The following is a 20692-nucleotide window of genomic DNA, read 5'->3' on the forward strand; positions in this document are numbered from 1 at the left end:
TTATCTTCAGCATCATGGGAAAACTGGTCACTGTGATTACGCAGCTTCCAGTCCTGCATCTGAACACCCATGCCACCATCACCACCACCCTTTGCCTGCGTCTGGCCATGGTGAGCTCGGCATGGCAGGCCCAGTTCTCCTCCAGCGGCACATTGGTGCCCTTGGCCAGTGACTCGGTCCCACGGCCAAGAGCGACTTCTGGCTGCGCGGGCTCTGCAGGGGAAAGCGCAGAGAGCTCAGGGCTCAGGCCAGGGAGGATCTCTGCATGGACGTCGTCTGCTCACTTCACAAACTCCCACTTGGTTTTTGCAGCATTTTCCATGCAGGAAGGTTAAAGTTTGATGTTCAGCATCAGATGTTTGCATTTGCATCTCTGTGTAAAGACCAGCCAGAGCAACTGGTATTGCGGTCACTGAGACAAATCGCCTTTGGTGAATTCAGTGATCCAAGTGCAGAGCATGCCTGGAGCAGTAGCAATCAGTGGATCATTTGAGGGAGCTGTAGTTTTGTTTCCTGTCTAGCACATGGGGTGAAGACCTCCGGCTCAGAAGCCTGTGCCAGCTGCGTTCTGGTGCTGTGAAGTGCCTGGTGCTGGGTCTCCTTGACCTGACAGGGGTCTGAGAGCCGCAGCTCCTGCCCTGCACAGTCCTGCGGACATGAGGAGGGCTACGGTGAGGGAAGCACGGTCCGAGCTTGAGGACCTTGCTGTTGGTCTGGGGCAGAGGGGAGGTTGTCCTAAAGCCCCGCAGCAAGTTTTGGGATGCAATCATAATGTCTCGTGGAAATGGAAGAGCTCACTGGTGGTTTTCAGAACTTGTGCAGAGGAGTGCTGTGACACTTTGTGACCCTCAGGATGGACAGAAATTGGGGCTGGAGATGTTCAGACAGAGCATGTCAAACACAAGTCTGTCATCTGTGTTGTTACAGGTGGTGTCTTCATTGTGGAGACCTAATGGAAAAGTAGAAACAAGGCCCAGTAGAGTCTACGTATGGCAAATGCCACTTACGACACACCTTTTATAGTAGCCTTAGAAATTTAAAAACTCTGGAGCTGATTTGAAATAACTGCTGTACACCCCTTTTCTCCCTGCCCCCAGGTACACATACTCCATTAGTACCTGTTCTCTGTTGACCACCCAGCCGCAGGCAGGTTCCTGCTGCTCCCGTCCCGGAATCCCAGGGAGAAGAGCTCAGCACCTGCCTCTCATGTCCCCTCCTCAGGAAGCTGCAGAGAGCAGTGAGTCACCTCTCAGCCTCCTTCTCTCCAAACCAGACAAACCCAGAGTTCTCACTCACGCCTCACAGGACATGCCCTCCAGCCCTGTCACCAACTGTTGCCCTCCTCTGGATGCATTTGAAGACCTTAGCATCCTTCTTAAATGGTGGGGCCCAGCACTGAACACAGTATTCGAGGTGAGACCTCACCAGCACTAGATACAGCAGGATAATCTCCTCCCTGGACCAGCTGGGTTTGCTGTGTTTGATGCCCCCAAGGTGCAGTTTGCCTCTGGGCTGCTGGGGGTCCCCGGAAGCCTGCTTCTTGAAGTGCGATCAACTGTGATGCTGCAACAGTCAAAATCGGGGCTGGGGTTTACTGTATCAGGTCCTGAGGAGCAATTCCTTGTGGAGATCATAGAATCCCAGATTGGTTTGGGTGGGCAGGGACCTCCCAGCCCATCCAGTCCCACCCCTGCCATGGGCAGGGACACCCTCCACTAGCCCAGGTTGCCCAAAGCCCCATCCAACCTGGCCTTGGACACTGCCAGGGAGCCAGGGGCAGCCACAGCTTCTCTGGGCAGCCCAGGGAAGAGACAAGAGCTCTCAGGTCTGGGCACGCTTCTGGCCATGGAAGGTGCCACTGAACCAGCTTTGTGCCATGGGTGTCCCTTCAGGATGCTGCTGTGTGCCAGCACTGGTGCCATCTTGCCAGCGACATGGTGGAGGCAGAGTGATCCCTCTCAGGGACCTTTCCCTTGGCATCTGGGGGCTCAGTGCCCTGTGCCAAAGGGCAGGATTGGGGTGCTGCAGGGCCTCTGCCCTCAGACCTCTGGTGCTGAGGGGCTTTTCAAAGCCACCCCGGGGCTCCCTGGTCACCTGTGTCCTGCAGGGCGCAGCTGGCATCCCTGGTGTGAGACAGCCCGGACTGAGCGTTTCTAAGATCAGGAAATGGCCGCCGTGATTGAATTGCACAACCAAAGCTGCAGTGTTAACGTGATAGTTCCTTGAGAGGTACGAATTATACCTCCCAAGATTTAAAGTCATGAGCTTTTGCAATGAACAGTAGACCTCTTTGTTAGGAAATTTTACCTCATTACCAGCGAGAATTTCTGTAATTTAATTCCAAACCTTTTGAATTAGTTTTGCCCTTGCCAGTTGGATAAGAGAGCATCCTTCGATTTTATTTCCTTCCTGGGTAGGCACTTGCAGATGAATTGTCACTGAATTACATACTTCTGTCCTAAAGCTTTCCCGCGGGCTCTGATCTGGAAACGGTGTTTTGGAGGGTCTGGTCCCAAGCTGGCTTTTGTGGTGGCTGATGTGCTGCGCTCAGCCGTCGTTGGGCCTCCGTGAGAGACAGGTCAGGATTCCAGGGCTGTGTAAGGAGCATGGGTGTCCTCCTCCTCCGTCACCAGGGCTACAACCGGCTCTGAACGCTGAGGGTTGTTCTGGTTAATATTTCTTGTTTTGTTGGTGTTGGGGCTGTAGGCGAATGGCTGGGCTGCTGGCGAGGCCGGGGTTACGCTGACTGAACAGGGAGCAGAGAGCAACTGGACGTGACAGGAGGGGTTGGATGTGACCGCACTGAGGGAGCTGGCAAAGTCATGGGCAGCGCTTTGGAGGAATGGCTGGACTTTGTCCGTGTGTGAGAGGGAACAGTGCTAGAAGGGGCCAAGCTTCACAGATAACTGAGAGGGAATACGGGAGACCTTCGGGGGTGACCTCTCAGTGATGGCGGGTGAGGCCAGCATTACCTAGGTCATGGTATTGAAATACCAGATTGAGTGCAGATGTAGCAGAATTGGGGTGAGTGGTGTAAAAGTAGCTAGAGGCAGATTGTTCATTTGGGGGGGAAACTGGGGCAGCAAAAAGGAGTGTCAGGAACCGGGAAAAAGCTTGCTAAGGTACCTGAATGACATGACGGGCTGTTTGGCAGGGGATTCCACTGCGCAGCTCTGATCACCACAGCCCAGGTCAGGGCAATAAACCAAATCTGTCCTTCTGGCCATCTCTGTGTGTCCAACCTGCTCCTTGGTCCCGGCTGTCAACAGAACAGCCCAACAGACGGATCGAGCGTCTTGGGGCCGGGTTGGTGCCTGCTCCAGGGCCGTCGGCGTTGGCATCTGTCCACCACCACTGAACGGCCGGCTTTCGGGGAAGAGCGGGCAGGGAGTGCTCCCGAGGTTTGCTCTTAGCCACCACTTCCCGTGGCCAGTACTGACTCCAGGGTGTTGTAAAGGGCGTGCTGTCTGCAGGCAGCGCGCAGGTGTCCATACGGCCACGCTCAGGCACTGTGTGCAGCACCATGTCCCATGCAGGGCTCCATCACCCGTGACCCAGAGGAGCACGGCTTTCCCGCGTCAGGCGTGTGGGCTGGACAGACTGCCATGGGGACAGGGGGGTGGCAGTCGTGGTTCTCCCACAGCAGTGGGGTTTCTGTTCATCCCTTGCCGTTGCCAGAGCAGTGTTCTGCCTCTGCCCCTTTCCACAGAGTCTGGCGGTTCAGAAGGAGACATCGCCACCACCGAGGCCTCCTGCACGTGGCTGCTCCATAGGGCTGCTGTCAACACGCGTTTCATTTAGTTCTGCTCTATTCTGAGAAAACAATGTGCCCAGTACCCATCAGCTTAACGTGCGAGGCAGGGTTGGGCTTTCAGGTGGTGTGCTGGTTTTACAACTTTTGTGGCACTTACCCAGGAAGTTTTAATTGCTCTATACTGCAGAATATTCTCCCTTTGCAGATCCTTTGCCAGAAAGTACAGAGCAGTCTCAGTACTGACCAGGTATGAGCACAGCACTGTTAATTTGCCTGAATAATAACTAAAAGCAGCTGTAAGGGAAAGGTCTGAAACAAGGAAGCGCAGCTGTGGACTCCAGTAAACAGTGGGTTTCCCCTGAATTGCTGAGCCTCCAAGTTCATTGAGGCACATGGGCAATCATAGAATCACCACAGAATCCCAGAACAGTTTGGGTTGGAAGGGACCTCCCAGCCCATCCAGTGCCACCCCTGCCATGGGCAGGGACACCCTCCACTAGCCCAGGTTGCCCAAAGCCCCATCCAACCTGGCCTTGATCACTTCCAGGGAGCCAGGGGCAGCCACAGCTTCTCTGGGCACCCTGTGCCAGGGCCTCCCCACCCTCACAGGGAAGGATTTCTGCCTCCCATCCCATCTCCATCTCCCCTCCTGCAGCTTCAGGCCATTCCCCTTGTCCTGTCCCTCCCTGCCCTTGTCACCAGCCCCTCTCCAGCTTTCCTGGAGCCCCTGCAGGGACTGGAAGGGGCTCTAAGGTCTCCCCACAGCCTTCCAGTGCTGGATGGCACCTGCACCTGGAGATCTCAGCTCCTCATCCGCTGCCTGATGTGGCCCTAGGAGACAGCTGGAGCAGTTGGCCCTGCAGACCTGTTCTCTGCAAGGAAGTTTATGTTCACTTGTCCATTGCTAGAACTTCTTTCTGTGACCAAGTGCTGGGCTTCAGGCAGTAGCAGGGGAGAGCTGGCTGCTTCCTCTGTCTACATTTTTCCCCCTCCTGCATTAAATTACGTTTCTAGTATTTGTTTCATAAGGATACAGTTCTGACTTCAAAATGCATTTTCTTGTTTACTGAATCGTGTATCACGGCTGCAGTTACTGTAGATATATGGCTTCCAGCCCACGGAAAATGGTGTGCCTGGAGTCCTCGTGTAACACATCAATAACGCAGGGGACAAAATTGGCTATAAAGCTGGGTTTCCTAAGTTAATTTTATCTGTATTCCCTATGAGTTTATATCTTTGATTACCAATAAGAAAAATGCATCTTCTAACTATCCCTCAGACGACTCTTCTCTGAGCTATGATTAGGGATTTCCCCGCCGTCCGCAGGCTGTCGTCAGCCCTGTGGTGGGGAAACGCAGGGCAGCGCTTCTGACTTGTGCAGCCATGGGATCGCAGCAGGGATAAGCCTGATGGGGGTATCTGGAGCCGCTGTGGTAACGTGGTTTGCTCACGTCAGGCTCCTTCTCCTGGCTAGGAAGCCAATTGTCATCCATCCAACTCTGTCCTCCCCAGGGATCAGGACTTCTGCTTAGCCTTTTCATGACTTGATCATGATGCAGGTATGATGAAAGGGCAGTACTGGTATGTTTTGTGAAGTGCAGTGCTGATCTTCTTCAGAGACCGCATGTCTCGTTATCACTGTGTAAATAATTTACCTGACATTCGGAGAGCCTCAGTCTCCCCTTTTCTCATTTTCAGAGGTTCAGGCAATACACAAGCTCCTTCTCACCGTACACCTGATATCCTTCTGGGCCTGCACCTAGCCTGAGTTAATGGGCGCCTAGTTTTGCCGCTACAGTCTGCAGCAAGGTCATGTTTGTGGTTCCTTGAATTTCAGACCGTTGAAAGAACTTACGTGTCAACATTGATCCAAAGAGTTGAATTTAACACTGGGGAAGTCATGAAGGATTTGGAGAAATCAAATGTCCCATTGGCATTTCTGAAAATAGGTTGGGTGACTTGTCAACTGTTTGCCACTTAAGCTAGCTTCTGTCAAAGGAAGAAGTCATGGAAAGCTGTTGATAACAAACATCTAAGCATTCAACTTATTAACATCTTGTCGGGCAAACTTTGTCTTGGTCTGGTGCTAGGTGATGGTTGAGTTAGCAGAAAAAATCTTGCATAAAAATTGCAAATAAAATAATAAAGAAGTAGTATGATAAATGATGGAAATACTTTTATCTGTATAAAATTAGTGTCAATGCATTTTACACAAATGAAAGAGAATGTAAGTCTCGTTTACTGGAGTGACCTGACATCAAAGGAGATGTATGCACAAGATCATCCACTGACTGTTATTAAATCTACTGCTTCATTAGAGTTTTCACACAGCTCTTTAAAAATATGTTGTTTTGATAATAGACCTAGAGTGATGGCTAAATTATCTAGGCTTGTTGATACAATACATCTTTATCTATATTGCTAACAAAAATAAACCACACTTTCTGCATACATCAGCCGAGGTGAGAGGTGGACCTACAGGGACCTTTGCTGAAGGCTGTGGCCCTTGTCAGGCATGATATCAGATGAGATAATTGTGGGGTTTTCTGACTTGCTTGTTACATGTCTCCAAGGCAAATGGTTTGTTCAAGCATCATTGGCCACTGAAGAAGACATTTGGTGTTGGATTTCTTAGAAAGTTAGCCTGGATCCTTCAGTGCCTCCTGCTCCCTACACTAGCAAAGAGTGTCCTTTTAGCACTGGCTCTTCTGAATGAAGATGAGACAGTGAATCCTGCACGGACTAAAGATTTCATGTGAGAAAGACACCTCCATCAGTCCACTGAAGAGCGAGAGCTTTCAGTTCACCTGGCCCCAGAATTGCCCGCCTGGCCTGGGTTTGGGGAGCATGTCTCTGTTCTGAATTCCGGCTCTGCATATGTTGGAGCCAGCTGCTTCACACAACTGGGGCCTCGCTGTTGCGTTTCTTACCAACCAGCTTCAGCTTCTCTCCTGCCCACGTGAGAATTACTCTACTCGAGGGGAGGGCAGTACGAGCCATCGCAGCCAAGCTCTGAGGGTCTCTTGTGCTGGTCTTGGTGCTGGTTTGCAAGCCCTTCTCCACGTGCCTGTATTAATTACCCTTCAGAGAAAGTAATGCAAAGCAATTCATTGCAAGATCAAATACGCCATCTGCCAGGAGTCTCTACACACCCAGTCAAGACCGCTAGACCTAAACTTACTGCTTCTATAGAGCAGTGGACTGAGATAATCAGCATCACCACCATCGGTGCCAGAAGCTGTGCATCATGCTTTTCAGCTGACCCTGTGCCATGCTGTTGGCGAGCCACTGGTCAGCAGCCAAAAGGTAGATGTTTCAGGCACTAGTGTCTTTTGGTGCATGGCACACGCTGCATCATTAGACGAAACAATGGCTCATTAGCCTCTCTCCTCCCGCTGATTTAACTGCGTTCAAGAGCGACTCAGCAGAATGACTGCTGTAGTGCTGTTGCAGGACTTGTGCCGTACAGCTGCGATCTGTTGTTTGACAGCTAGCCTTGAGCAAAGTGGCTGTCCCAGGTAGAGGAAGAGTAAAACCCACTCGCTGACCCTCCAGTGTCACGCTTTCAGGAGAGCGCAGATCTGTCAGAGCACGTCTGGAGCCTTCAGCCGCTTATTCCTAATGTGGCAATACTTCTCTCTGTCGGTGACAGTCAGGTGATGTGACTGTCTCCTGTTCCTGCAGGCAGGGAAAACAGCTTAGCTGGCACAGGTAGCTTCAGGACTGCACTGTCACCCCTCACTCACTGAGTACTCATGTATCTGGTCGCTCATCTTCGGCCTTTGAGGCTGCTACCAAATGAGGACAGCTCCAAAACCAGTGTAGATCACCAGAGGTGGCACAATCCCCTCTCTAGTCCTGGGACTACCACTAAGTGGGGGTGGGCTGGAATGACCTGCAGATAGTGCTCCCTGGAAGGCTGCGCAAACAAGTGGCCAGGTGTCGGAGTGCCGAGAAGCAGCACTTTTCTTGGAACTTTCCTCATCTGGAAATGGCATGGGCTATTAGGAACGGCCATCTGTCTGGTAACGCGTGAAAGCCATTGATGAGATTGCATGCCATCAGAAAAGGGATGTCTCGAGCTTCTGGATCTGCTTCAGGTGTTCCCAGTCACATAAGGCCCAGTGAAGAAGTCCTCCCTGATCCAATGCTGTGGTCTCGTGCAGCAACACACGAATCCCCTCTGCACGAAAGCAGGTATTCTGGCAGCAGGTCTGTTCCCAGTACATGAAGGAGAAAAGAAAAACCTTCTCAGAGAATCATGACCAGCCCCTGAAACAGCCACAGTTGATACACTGTGCTGGGCCAGCAACCCGCCTGGGTACCACTCATGGTTTCAGGTGACCAGAGTCTGGCCAGATGCGTAGAGTAGCTGTGGCCTTTCTGCTTCATTTCTTTAGTGGAGCTGATGTTTCTAAACATCTGCCACAGTGTCCTCTTGATAAACAGACAAAGGAAGCTTCTTCCTTCATGACATCACACATGGTAGCACACATCACACAAGCTCCTCTCTGCTGTAAGTTGAGCATCCCCTGTGCAAAATTCCTTCATCCTGGATGGGCAGTGAAGCAAGGTGGGCTGGAGCTGGATAATATAAGTGTGCAGCCTGGGTCCATCCTAGAAAGTCCCTTCCCTGGTGTTCTTTTGCAGACAGGAGCAGGTTTTCCAACCAGGAATGCAGTTAAAACCTCAGTGATGAAGAATGGGATTGACTAATGTAATGTCCATCAACAAGTGGCCCTCTGCTCCTGAGGTGATGGTTTCCTGTAGGACCAGTCTGAGAGAGGCAGCACTCTGGAGCTCCGAAAGCAGCTCTCATGGCTGCAGTAGCACAGGCAGACGGGGCACGTGGTTTGTTTTTTTTCCTCTGCTGACTGTGGAAGAGGCCTGGAGCCGGTAACTCTGACATAGACATAGGAGGAGTGAGTTCCACCCCTCCTGGCATCGTTCACAGATGTTGTTCTTGGTTCATCTGTGGTACTGGTAGATGGATGAGGCTTTAGGGACCTTGTGGGAACATAACGTGACTCTGGGAGTCACACCTGTCCAGGAGGCCCTGGGGCTATCTCAGGGTCTAAGCCGATGGACACTGTAGACATGTAGCATCAGCTCTGGTTCCTGCGTTGAAGGCAAGCTGAGCCTTGCATGCATGTTCTTTCTGAACCAATATACAGAGATTTTCCCAGGCTCCTGGACATTCTTGTCCAGCTACTGCTTGCTTTTAGCCACGCTGTCTCAATCTCTCTCTCTCTCTCTCTTTGTGTTTTGTAGCTGAAACCCCGATTGAGGAGTTCACCCCAACCCCAGCCTTCCCAGCGCTCCAGTACCTGGAATCAGTGGATGTGGAAGGTGTCGCTTGGAGAGCAGGGCTTCGCACAGGAGACTTTCTGATTGAGGTGAGCCCAGGCGCGGCAAGCAGTGACCGATGGCTGCCAGCAGCGTCCTCCTCTGCAGGACAAGGGCCTGCGTCTTGCATAAAATTATTTTCCTTTATAAGGGGTTTTGAGAGCTGTGTAATAATTGTTACTGAAATGCCTGCTGCCTGGATGGCTTGATGAAAAAATGTTCTTCAGGTACAATAATTCAAGCAGATACGTGCTCTCTGTGCTAGAAGATGAGCTGACAGGTTCCCTTCTGCTAATTGAAATTACGGGGAAAATGGAGGCTGGAGAAAAGACTCATTAGATGAGATGCCCTCTCTGGAGGCCCATCAGGATTGTTTTGTACTGATATTTATTACAGCTTTGCCCAGTGTGGTACAAGTCTTGAGGTCTGTCAAGAAGAATTAGATTGACCAGGTACATAGGGCTCTGGTCCTGTATCTCCCCCTTGGCCTTTCCCTTTCTCGAGAAGGCGATGTTGGAGGCTGCGTGCTGCCTTCGCTCTGCTCCGAGGCCACAGCCGACCGGATTTCCCTGATTACGTTTAAAACAAAGAAAGCAAGGACTAGAGTCACCAGCAATTCACATTAAACACATGGCTCGAGGGCTCAGCAGCAACACACCGCGAGGTGAAATAGAGGTGCAGCCTCCCCGGGGTGCAGGCGGGAGACTTGGGAGAAAGCCGGGGCATGGCTCTGACACCAGCTGGCAGGTCTGCAGCAGCGGCAGCGCTTCCTTGTCCGGCGTCGTTATTATTTTGTTACTGTTTGTATTAGTGTCTGCCCAGAACCTCAGCGACAGGTCAGGAACGCGTTGCGGTCGGTGCCGTATGGTGCGCGGCAGTACGGGCGGTGACGCCGTGTCCCAGCACACCGACGGCAGGGTTGCTCCCGCGCTGGTGTCGCTGTCTCTGGACAGCGCGATGACACTGCAAGGAGCAGTCTTGGCCTATCGGCGCTTCATCTTGTAGTGAACATAGCAGAGGATAGTTTTAAGGAATGATTTAAAAGAGAGTGATAGCATTAATTTGTTAATGTTTATAGGGAGTCTCCTCGCTATAGGAGGAAAGTGTAGGAGACATTACTGTGGTACTTGCAAGTGAAAATTATGCTCAGAATCTGTGCCAACTGGGTATGGTATGAATAGGCCAAGTCTGCATTTCTTAAAGCCAGAGAAAAGGCTGTTACAATAATGCAGCTGAGAAATGATTAAAGTGTTTGTGAATCATCGGTCAAGATGCCCGTTTCTGTGCCTTAATTGTAAAGGGATCCCAGAGAGTTTGTTTCAAACGGAGAGGTCTGCACAGTCAGTGCAGGACGGGATGTGAGATGAATCCTGCCCCTTCCAAGGGAGCCACGGTGGCAGAAGAGGTGGCGTGAGGCCAAATTGACACCGAGTCTGTGAAGCGACCGATGGGATAGCAGGGGAACGTTGTGTAAGGTTTGAGGTGGGTGGCATGGTGGGACTTCGCTGCGAGTTTCTCCAGGGCAGGCAGTCCGTACGGTCAGAGGCAGGGCTCACATCCCATGGGATTTTGCTTTCTTGCATCTTCCCATGCAAAAACCACAAGGCTTTAAGCCCAGTAATGCAGGATATGAAACCTGCGCTGGTCCAACGTGGTGATGGTGGTATGCTGTAGGTTGTGTGCGGCGTAAGGCAAGCAGAGCTGCACGCTTCTGGCAGGTAGACATGTGAAGTTGTACTGGTTGTGGAAGTGCTCCTGGGACTTGGGAGGCGGGTGCTGAGGCTTTGCTCAGCTCAGCTGCTGCGATTCGCTCTGCGGTCTGGAGCTTACGCTGACAAATGCTCTTTTCCAGGGGTGGTCATCACCTCTGTCCCGGGCAGTCGGTCGATGCACCCTGCAGCTCCTATCAGTGCTCTGTGGGATCTTTCTAGCAATACTTTTTCTGGAGCAAGTACCACAGACACAGCGACGGACTTGACATTGAATATGTAGTTGATGGAAGGCCTGCGCCCAAAGCAGGGACCGGCCGTGATGTGTCCGTGCCAGGGTGCTGCATGTGCTGTGCCCTTCATCCACAACCACCCACGCGTGGTGCCGTGCCCACGCTGCTGCCAGGCAGGCAGGAGGACCGGCAGCCAACGTGCGGGAGCCACGTGCTGCCCCGGGCACAGGGAATGCCACAGCTGTTGGAGCACAGGGGAAGGGGAGACCAGAGCCGGGCTTGGGGGTCTCTCAGCAGAGGTGCAGGTCGGCGTTTGGCCTTAATTCAGTGGGGAGAGCACGCCTCTCCTCTGCTCCCCTGTCCGCTCTTAGTGGGGCTCAGATTTGCCCTCGTGCTCGCACCAAACCTTCTGGGGAGCAGCTCCCAGTGGGGCCGTTGGCTCTGTCCGCCCTGCGCGTGGGCACGGTTCTTGCAGCCGGAAAGTCCCCCGAGAGCTGCAAGCAGGAGGGTCCTGGCAAAGGCTGCGCAACCCCAGCAGCCTGCTGCCGGCAACGTCATCTGCGTGGTTGGTGTGTCTCCTGCAGCCTCTAAGGAACGCCAGGGAAGTACCCATTGTCATAAACCTGACAAAATCGTTAGAGAGCTGATACTTTTTCTGATACGTAGTATTAGAAATGTTACAAAGCAAGGAAGAGTTGGAAATGCGTACAAAGGCACATGGGGTGCAAGGATGAGGTTAGTGCTGCAGTAGAGCATCCTCGTCCCAGCTGAGACTCACAGTCCCTCTCCCCTCCCTCCCAGTTTGGATATTCAGCTGCAGAATAAATGTATTTAGCTGATAACCTGCCCTCAGCGGGTTACCATTGCCTTTGGATCAGCTAGCTGAGCTGACTTCCCCCATGGCTGCGTGATCATTAAATCTATGGCAAGTGGAGCAATAGGCATGTGTGCTTTCCCTGGGAAGGGAAGCTGGAGGTGGGTTTAGAATGAGCACAGCAGCTTTGCCGCAATGTAAAGCCACATCCCAAGGGCAATATTCAGGAGGGGAGATGTTGTGATACAGCTTGAAGCCTTGTACAGCTCCCTGGGACCATCTTCATCAGCCTGTCCAAGTGTATGGATTAGAGATGTGTTAAATTTAGATGGAAGGTGCATGGGCATTTTAAGTGTGAAACCTCATTTCTAGCCTTGTAACTTGTAGCCTGAGACCATCTCTTGCTGAAATTAATCGTAAGTCTTTCAGCTTTAAAGCTTTCTTGCTATTGGAGATCAGTGCTAGACAGCCAGATACACACAAGATGCTTTCACACAGGAGTTAGCACATTCAAACAAATGGTCCTGAGAGGTGTTTGCAGGCGGAGAAGTGTTTGGTGACAGTGACAGTCTCCACATGAGAGCTGACCTTGCCCAGTGGTGGGGAACAGCTTCTCCGGTACCACAAAATGGCTCTTTCGCGCCAGGACCGGGTGGCAGGGACACTGCTTACAGCTCCCAGCCCTGACCTGCCCTGGTCTTCCTCACGCTAAATCAGCAGTGAGATCAGCCTCTGAAGCTGGGAGAGGGGTGGCTGGCAGGGGTGGTCTCGTGGCTGCTCCAGCAGATCCCGTTCCTCTTTGTGGAGGTGGGCAGAGGGGAATCTGCCCCTGAAGTGGGAGCAGAGCTTCGGGGAAATTCTACGTTTAGCACTGAGGCTTTTTGATTCAATGATACCAACCTACAGCAGCTGTAGTACAGGACCTGACCAACTTGTACCGTGTTTAAACTGCAATGTCCCAGCCCTCTGGTCTGTGCCACACTGCTTCCCCAGCCTTTTTACCCTCCATTTCTCACCAGCACCTTCCATGCAAGGGAGAGCCATGACCGACCTGGACCAACGTGGCAGGCTGAAGCCTGCTTGGTTGACAAGTTGGGGTGGCTTTGTCAGTGAGGTCCATGGGATGGCTGGATGGGTTCTGGATGCTCATTTGGTGGGTGCTGGTGTCCTCACCTGATACTTTCTTCAGCAAGACTGGTCTCTGTTCACGTTTAACTAGGAAACCTCTGCTTAATATTATAAAGGTGGAAAATTTCACCAGAACCTTCCAGGAGGAGGAGACAATCTTGAAGAAGGAAAGTGAGAGCTCCCCGGTAGCTGTCGGGAGCTTTACATCCAGTCACCCAATAGATGCTAGGCTGCTGCAGCTCCGTGTTCCCCGGTCTAGTCAGTACCCAGGCTGAGCACGCGTTCCCCATGGGGACACACGCACACATATGGACAGCACACACATAGGCACACAGCCTGCCACACGGATCAGAAAACAGACAGCATCGTGCAAACACACACAGCACAAATGGCCTCACCCTCTTCCTCCCCAGCTGATCAGAATGAAAGCCTGTCAGAAGAGAATATATACATATATGTGTGTGTATATACAATATGGATCCCTCTAGTAGCTGGCCTTGGACCTCCAGTCTGCCCAATAGCTGGCCCCTAGCTCCCCCAGCATCCCCAGTTGCTGGCACCTGAGCATGTGAACCCCTGAAACCCCCTTGCCAGCACTCGGATCTCTTGACACACATGTGCACACACGTGCACACACGCGTGCACTGGATTCCCCAGACCTTACACACTGGGTCCCCCCAGGAGCTGGTCTCCAGTTCCCTGGTCTCCCCGGCTGCCTAACGCACAGGCACGCACAAACACAGACCATCTCCCTGGCAGCTGCTCCAGACGCAGGGTCTTACCAGTAGCTGACTCTCAAACCCACTGGTCAATCTGGTCCTCCAGCAGCAAATTCCCAGACCCCCAGTCTCTCCAGTATCTGCCCCAGGTCTAGGGGCTCTCTGATCCCTGGCTCCAAGCCTCTTACCCTACTCATGGGCCAGTCCGGCTTGACAATTCCTAGCGAATTAAATGCACCTACACGTGCATCAACATACAATATGCATGCAGTCTGGTCTCTGGAGTTGCTGGCACCCCGGCACCTCTGGGCCCTACCACCCACGGCCCCTTCCCCAGTTGCTGCCAGTTATATCTTCATGCGCACACCCTCGCCCAGAAGTCGGTTAGCAGTAGTGCAGTGACAAACCGCAGCAGACTGCGGTGCCCAGGCACAGGATATGGCAACAAGCGTACTGACCAGCAACCTGACACTCAGCTGGCCTCTTCCACACCCTTCTCCCGCTCTTCTCCCGTGCTTGTTCTTGCCTGATCCACCATCTTCCCTCCCTTCTCCTGCCTTTGGTCCTTTCGCTGAGCAGCTCAGTAGGTCTGGCACAACCCCAGAACGCTCCTCCTGGCATCCCATAATGAGTCCCTGTGGCAGGGGACTCATCATCCCGTAATGCCGCACAGGTAGCAGCTCCCCTCGGTCTAGGGTGACCCAGAGAGAGGTCCCACTGCCTCATCCCATGGGGCTCGAGCGCAGACCAGGGGCCGAGCCTGGGGGTAGCAGAGCCAGGGTGCTCCACCGACACCCCTGCTCCGTTATGACTGTGGTGATTAGCCTTTGATCACATAATCCCCCATGAACAACCCGTCGTCCTGTCTGCAGCCTGTATGTAGTCATGTGCACCACCTGCTCACTCCTCTCCGGTGGAATTTCTCTCCTGCTGATCCTAGAAGCATCTGCTGTGAGGCCGCCCAGCTCCCTCACGCTTCTCCACCTCGGATTTTCTTCTGGCTCTGAGCTGTGGCAGAGGGAGCCTGGAGCTGTGGAGAGACGTAACCTCAATCCTGCAATGCCACCTATCAACAGAAATGCAAGCATCAGAAGAAGCGTGTTTAAAGTTTTGCCCTCACAGCTTATGCTGAAGCCCTTAGACCAGCCAAGTCCCCAGTCTTGCAAGTATTTGCAGCTCTAAAGTACCATAATAGACTGGAATATCTGGCCCTTGCTCTCCCTGCAGAGAGATACTGTCTCTTTTTTCTTTACCTTCTGGGCTTGTTGCTTGTTCTGCTCTCCTTCAAAGCCGCTTTCTCAGGACGTCCAGACGCTTAAGCCGTCTCTTCGTATTGGAGTGCACAGGTTCATTTTTTTAATCCCAGCAAAACATGTTTATGGTTGGACTCAGTGATCTTAAAGATCTTTTCCAACCTAAAGGATTCTGTGATTCTGTGTGGAGTGGTCACTAGTCATAAATCTCCTGCTTTTTGTGTTGAGTCAGCCCCTGCTTCCAGCAGTGTATTTTGGGTTGGAATCTGATCCTAATTTTATTACTACTTAATCAAGATAGTGGGTAAAATCTTGTAAGCTTGTGCCTGGACCTGATTGTCCTGACCCGTTTATGCCATGCTCATAGGGAGGAAATTCTGCCTTGAGGAGAACAAAGCCTGCGAGACGGGGAGATGCATAGAGCATTCTGTGCGTCGCACAAGCGGGGCAGAGCAATGCATCATGCGCTGCCTTCCTCTGCGTGCCTGTCTCCATGAGGAGCCCGGACAGGGCTTCCTGCCTCACTGCTGTGCCCCAGGCTGGGTGAAGGCAGAAATTGGGCAGAACATTGGCAGCCCCTCCAGTCTGCCAGGGGATCCAGCCAAGTCGCTTGCATTTGTCTTGCAATCCTTCAGCATTTTCCCATGAGCTGCTGCTCACTCTTGGTCTTAGTTTTTCATTTACTTCATAACCCCTTTGTTTGCTTCATGAGCCCTGTCCCTCCATCTCCTTTCCTTGACCCCTCCATGGCTACTCTGTCAGGCTCAGGCTGCACATCTGGTTGGGCTTTCAGACGGGCATGCTCACCACTTCATTCATTTGCCTGCCAAAATCCCAGAGACCTCCAAAATGTGCAGCTGCCCAGGTTTCAAGAAAAGCGGTCCAGGTGAAACTCCAGCAGTATTGCTCAGCATCTTTGTTGTCTGCTGATCCAGCAACCAAAGGATCCTATTTTGCAGATTCTTATGCAAAAACAAATGCATGAACCAAGCTATTTTGTACCATCTTCTAAAGAAAGACTGTCAGTTCATCGCCAATGAGCAGGCCGCCCTTTCTTCCTAGTGACTAACCTTCACCGTCTGCGAGGAGTGTGATTCAGACCAGCCACGGGCAGAGCAGCCTGTTGTGCTGGTTGACACGGGCTGCGCCAGGAACGAGAAGGGACAGAAAATTCCCAGGGCTTCTGCTAGCTTAGGGCAGACCCATCAGAGGCATCAAGCTCTGCCCTTGATCTTCCAGCGCTGAGATCACCACCCCTCACCCTCTCTCCCACAGTATTTCTATGTATAGAAATAGCTAGATAAGTAATCTCAGTGTTTACTCAGCATCTCTCTTAGCTGTACTTCCATCGTATGCACTCCAAGTAGAGGGACTGGAGGACAGCTCGTAACATGAAGCCAAGTGGCTGCTTTTCTCTGGTTCGTTTGGCCAACACCGGCTTGTCACTGTTCTTGTTCGCATGTCAGTGTCCAGGTGCCAGCTATCCATGGGCACTCTAATTTCCTAAGTACCGCTGTGGTCCTACAACCCACAGGGCTGCTGCAACAACACAGACAGATGATCTTGGTACATGGTAGAGATCGATGGTGGGATTCATCTCACCTCACTTCAGGCTTCAGTTACCTGGGTGCCTGCATCTGCCTGCCTTGTTTGCCAGTTCTGCCTGTGGAGACCAAATAAATGTGGGGATGGAATTCAGGGAGTAATAAATTCACAGAACCCTGAGTGGTGGGGGTTGGCAGGGCCCTCTGGAGATCATCTCGTCCAACCCCCTGCCAAAGCAGGATCACCCAGAGCAGGTCGCACAGGATGGCGTCCAGGCGGGTTTGGAATCTCTCCAGAGAAGGAGACTCCACAACCTCTCTGGGCAGCCTGTCCCAGGGCTCGGTCACCCGCAGAGGGAAGAAGTTTTTCCTCATGTTGAGGTGGAACTTCCCGTGTTCCAGTTTGTGCCCGTTGCCCCTTGTCCTGTCGCTGGGCACCACTGAGAAGAGTCTGGCCCCATCCTGCTGACCCCCACCCTTTAGATATTGAGAAGTGTTGATGAGATCCCCTCTCAGCCTTCTCTTCTCCAGACTAAGCAGCCCCAGGTCTCTCAGCCTTTCCTCATACGAGAGATGCTCCAGTCCCCTCCTCATCCTCACAGCCCTCGGCTGGACTCTCCCCAGTAGTTCCCAGTCTGTCTGGAACTGGGGAGCCCAGCCCTGGACACAGAACTCCAGATGTGGCCTCAGCAGGGCAGGGCAGAGGGGGAGGAGAACCTCTGACCCAGCCTGGAGTCTGCCTTAGGATGTGACAAATTGCACTCAGGATCTGGTGGATCCACTGACCAGCTCTCCCCTGACCAGACAGGGATCACAGGGTAACTTTTTCCAGCGTAGGTGCCCATTTTGTGCACAAAACGCTCTGTCGGGGGAATCCAGCACTGTGGTCTCTTGGCAAAAACCACATTATTCTGTAGCACCATGGGTGAGAAATACCAGACATGGAGCAGCTCCCTGGAGCATTTGGGTTTTGCTCTCTGTGCTGTCGGGGGTTTCTCTCCGAGGAACTGCTAGAGCTTGAGTGCTGTCAACACGATGGGTATAGCTGGATGTGCAATTGCCACTGGTACTCCTCCGGTCTAGGGGTGGCAAAGCCTTGGCAAGAAACCAGTGATGCCTCTCCAACGTGAAGTCAGAGAATTTTGTGATGTCTGTATGCTCTGAGGTGCTGACCTCCTGGACACTCAGAAGTAACATGGAGATTGCTGTGAGTTTGTCCTGTCCTCCTGCAGCAGGCGTAGGAGGAGGAAACCCTTCCTGGACACAGTGCTTTCATTTGGAGATTCGATCTTTGAACATGATTCTGAGCATGATATTTTCACTCAGTGGCCTGGACATCAGATGGCTCTGAAGACTGTTCCTTTCCTGTGAGAAATACTCCTTTTAATAACAGACAGATTATTTTAATAATTAGCAGATGCCTTTTTGTGTCTTGGTGGACCATATTTTCAGCCTGGGATATGGTCGAATCCTTATCCATTGTAGAAACTTGTGTCCCAGTTACACGAGTCTTTTTTACATCCTAAAATGGAGGGATTTTCTCTTAGTTCCCTGAGCATGTGTCTCAGTACAGTTTCCAAATATCTTTCAATGGGAAAGTGGAGAGAGTATTGTCCCATTGCTCCTTGTCAGGGCTCTCTGGGGATCTTTGAGGGTTTTTCCATCAATTACTTACTGTGTTTTACAGTGAAACCATATCTTTGGGCTGATCTTCCTCCTGAGCCAGCTTTTGAGCCCACAGCTGCATGTTTGCTGCTCTGCAGAGTCATGGAAGTGCTGGTTGGAAGAGTTCTCTGAGATCCTGCTCCGAAAAGGACTACATTAGGTCAGCTCTGGCTCTGTCCAGCAAGCCTTGGAAACCTTCTGCAGGATGGTGGTGCTCCAGTCTTTCTGTTGGCCTGTTCTGGGCTCTACTGCCCTCCTGGGAAATTGATTTTTTTTCTAAAATCTGAGTCCAACCTGACCCTCCCAAAGCACAATTTGTGGCTGTTGGCCATGTTCATTACATCATCTGCTATTTCCAGGAAGAGTTTGGCTCAGTCATCTTTGTAAGTGCCCTGCAAGCAGTTGTAGGCTGCTTGGGGGTTTTGTCATACCATCTGGGCCTGGACCCTCTTCAGTTTTTCCCTGTCTCTCTTGAACTCAATGGCCAAAAACTGAACACAATATTCCAGGTGCAGCCTCACCGGCGCTGAGTGAAAATCATAGAATCATAGAATGTTTGGGGTTGGAAGGGACCTCAAAGATCATCTAGTTCCAACCCCCCTGCTGTGGGCAGGGACACCCTCCACTAGACCACATTACCCAAAGCCTCATCCAGCCTGGCCTTAAACATTTCCATGGATGGGGCCTCCACAACCTCTCTGGGCAACCTGTCCCAGTACCTCACCACTCTCACAGTAAAGAATTTCTTTCTAACATCTAATCTAAATCGACCCTCCTTCAGCTTGAACCCATTCCCCCTTGTCCTGTCACTACACTCCCTGATAAACAGCCCCTCACCATCTTTCCTGTAGGCCCCTTCAGGTACTGGTAAGCCGCAAAAGAAGCCTTGCTGGAGTCGTGCTATGGCACGTCCAGCACTCCCCCCTCGCCCACGGAAAACAGTCACATTATATTGGTTAAGCACAGTTGGCTTGTTGGGAAATCCATATTGACTGCTCCTATTTGCTGCCTTGTCCTTCAAATGTTTGTGCATGAAGAGGCCATGCTCCATGGCCTTAACAAGGCTGAGAAAGGGCTGACTCTGCTGCCCTTCTCAGAGGTGACTGTCACATTTGGGACCAGTTGGCAGGGACTTTCCAAATCACTGTGATTCCTCCTAGGAAAAGGATCGCTTCAGCAGCTCCCTCAGCCCCCTCTGCTGAATCTCACCGGGCCTGTGGACCCAGATGCAGCAGCTCTTCTAAGAAGTCCCTAACCTGCTGCTTCCCCACGACTGGCTGCCTGTCTTACATTGTCCGCTACACCCCAAGGTCTGGGAGCACACTTTGTCCATGAGCACTGAGATATAAAACCAAGTCAAGCACTTTGGTCATGTCTGTACTGTCCATGGCTGATTTTTCATCAGCAGACTCGGATTTTCCCTGAACTTCCTTTTGGTGCCAGTGTACCACTACAAGATGTCCTTGTTCTACTTAATGTCTTTTGGTAGTCTTTGCTCCAGCTGGGCTTTGGCTTCCCTGATATTGTCCCTAGTGCTTGAGCAATGTTTTTATTCTTTTGGTGCCCGTTGGTCACTGTTTCTCCTTCTTGCGAATGCTCCTTGCATTTTAGTTCATTAAGAAACTTGCTACCTTATCAAGCAAGCCTTCTGCAAAAATATTCAGTCTTCCTAAATGACAGGGTTGGTGGGTTGTTCCTGAGATCTCAAGAAATTTTTCTTTGAATACCAGCACCCCCTTCCCTTTCAGTTGCTTCCTGGAAGCTGAAGTCTGTCCTGAACCTCCGGATCCTAGCTCTGCTCCTCACCTTTCAAGCCTTCCTCCAGATGCTCCACGCAGCCATCTTGCGGTTGCTGCAGCCCGAGCTACCCAGTGACCACATTCACCACCAGTTTTTCCCTGTTGGTGAGCAGCAAGTCAAGCAGCAGGTCATCTCTAGCAGCCCTCTCCAATGTTTGTTAGGAAATTATCACCAGCGATCTGGGAGCCTCTTGGGTTCCCTGGCCGGTGATCCATTGCCTTCCCACCAGATGTCTGGACACTGGAAATCCCAGACTTGCAAGGCTTCCGCTAGTTTTTTATGGACAGCCTCACCCACCACCTCCTCTTGGGCAGTGGTAACAGACCCAGCGTCCCTCCTGCTCCTAACCTAGATGCAGAGACTTACAGAAGGCATGTCTGGTTCCACACTGCAGCTCTGCACAGTCGGGAGCTCCATCACGTGGGGACAACTCCTTTCCCCGCCTGTCCTTCCTGAACAGCCTGTGGGCAACTCTGGCCACATCCCGGTCAACACATGCTGTCCCAGGTGTGACCACATCATAGCCCTATGACCACAGCACGATGTGCGGTTTGCTGTCCACACTCTGGGAACCTGAGGAAAGCCTCTGAATGCCCAGTCCTCTGGACAAGAAAATGAATGTCCCCTGTGCACCTTTACTGGCATAACTCCTCCATGCCTTCCTCTCTTATCTCTGGGCTTAGGTGCCCATTCTCTGATGACCCTAGTGTAAAACCCTTCTCTCCAC

General features: G+C 52.0%; 1 protein-coding gene across 3 annotated transcripts in view; it reads left to right on the forward strand.

Annotated features, from left to right (window-relative positions):
• SHANK3 (SH3 and multiple ankyrin repeat domains 3) overlaps window positions 1-20692 on the forward strand; it is a 382463-nt gene that overhangs the window by 294719 nt on the left and 67052 nt on the right. For all 3 annotated transcript variants that reach the window (XM_075742957.1, XM_075742888.1, XM_075742921.1), the window contains exon 17: window positions 9026-9150. In XM_075742957.1, the coding sequence (XP_075599072.1) occupies window positions 9026-9150 (125 nt within the window). The remainder of the gene's footprint in view (window positions 1-9025; window positions 9151-20692) is intronic.

The sequence above is a fragment of the Balearica regulorum genome, chromosome 1 (genome assembly GCF_011004875.1).
Source record: "Balearica regulorum gibbericeps isolate bBalReg1 chromosome 1, bBalReg1.pri, whole genome shotgun sequence".
Classification (NCBI taxonomy): domain Eukaryota; kingdom Metazoa; phylum Chordata; class Aves; order Gruiformes; family Gruidae; genus Balearica; species Balearica regulorum.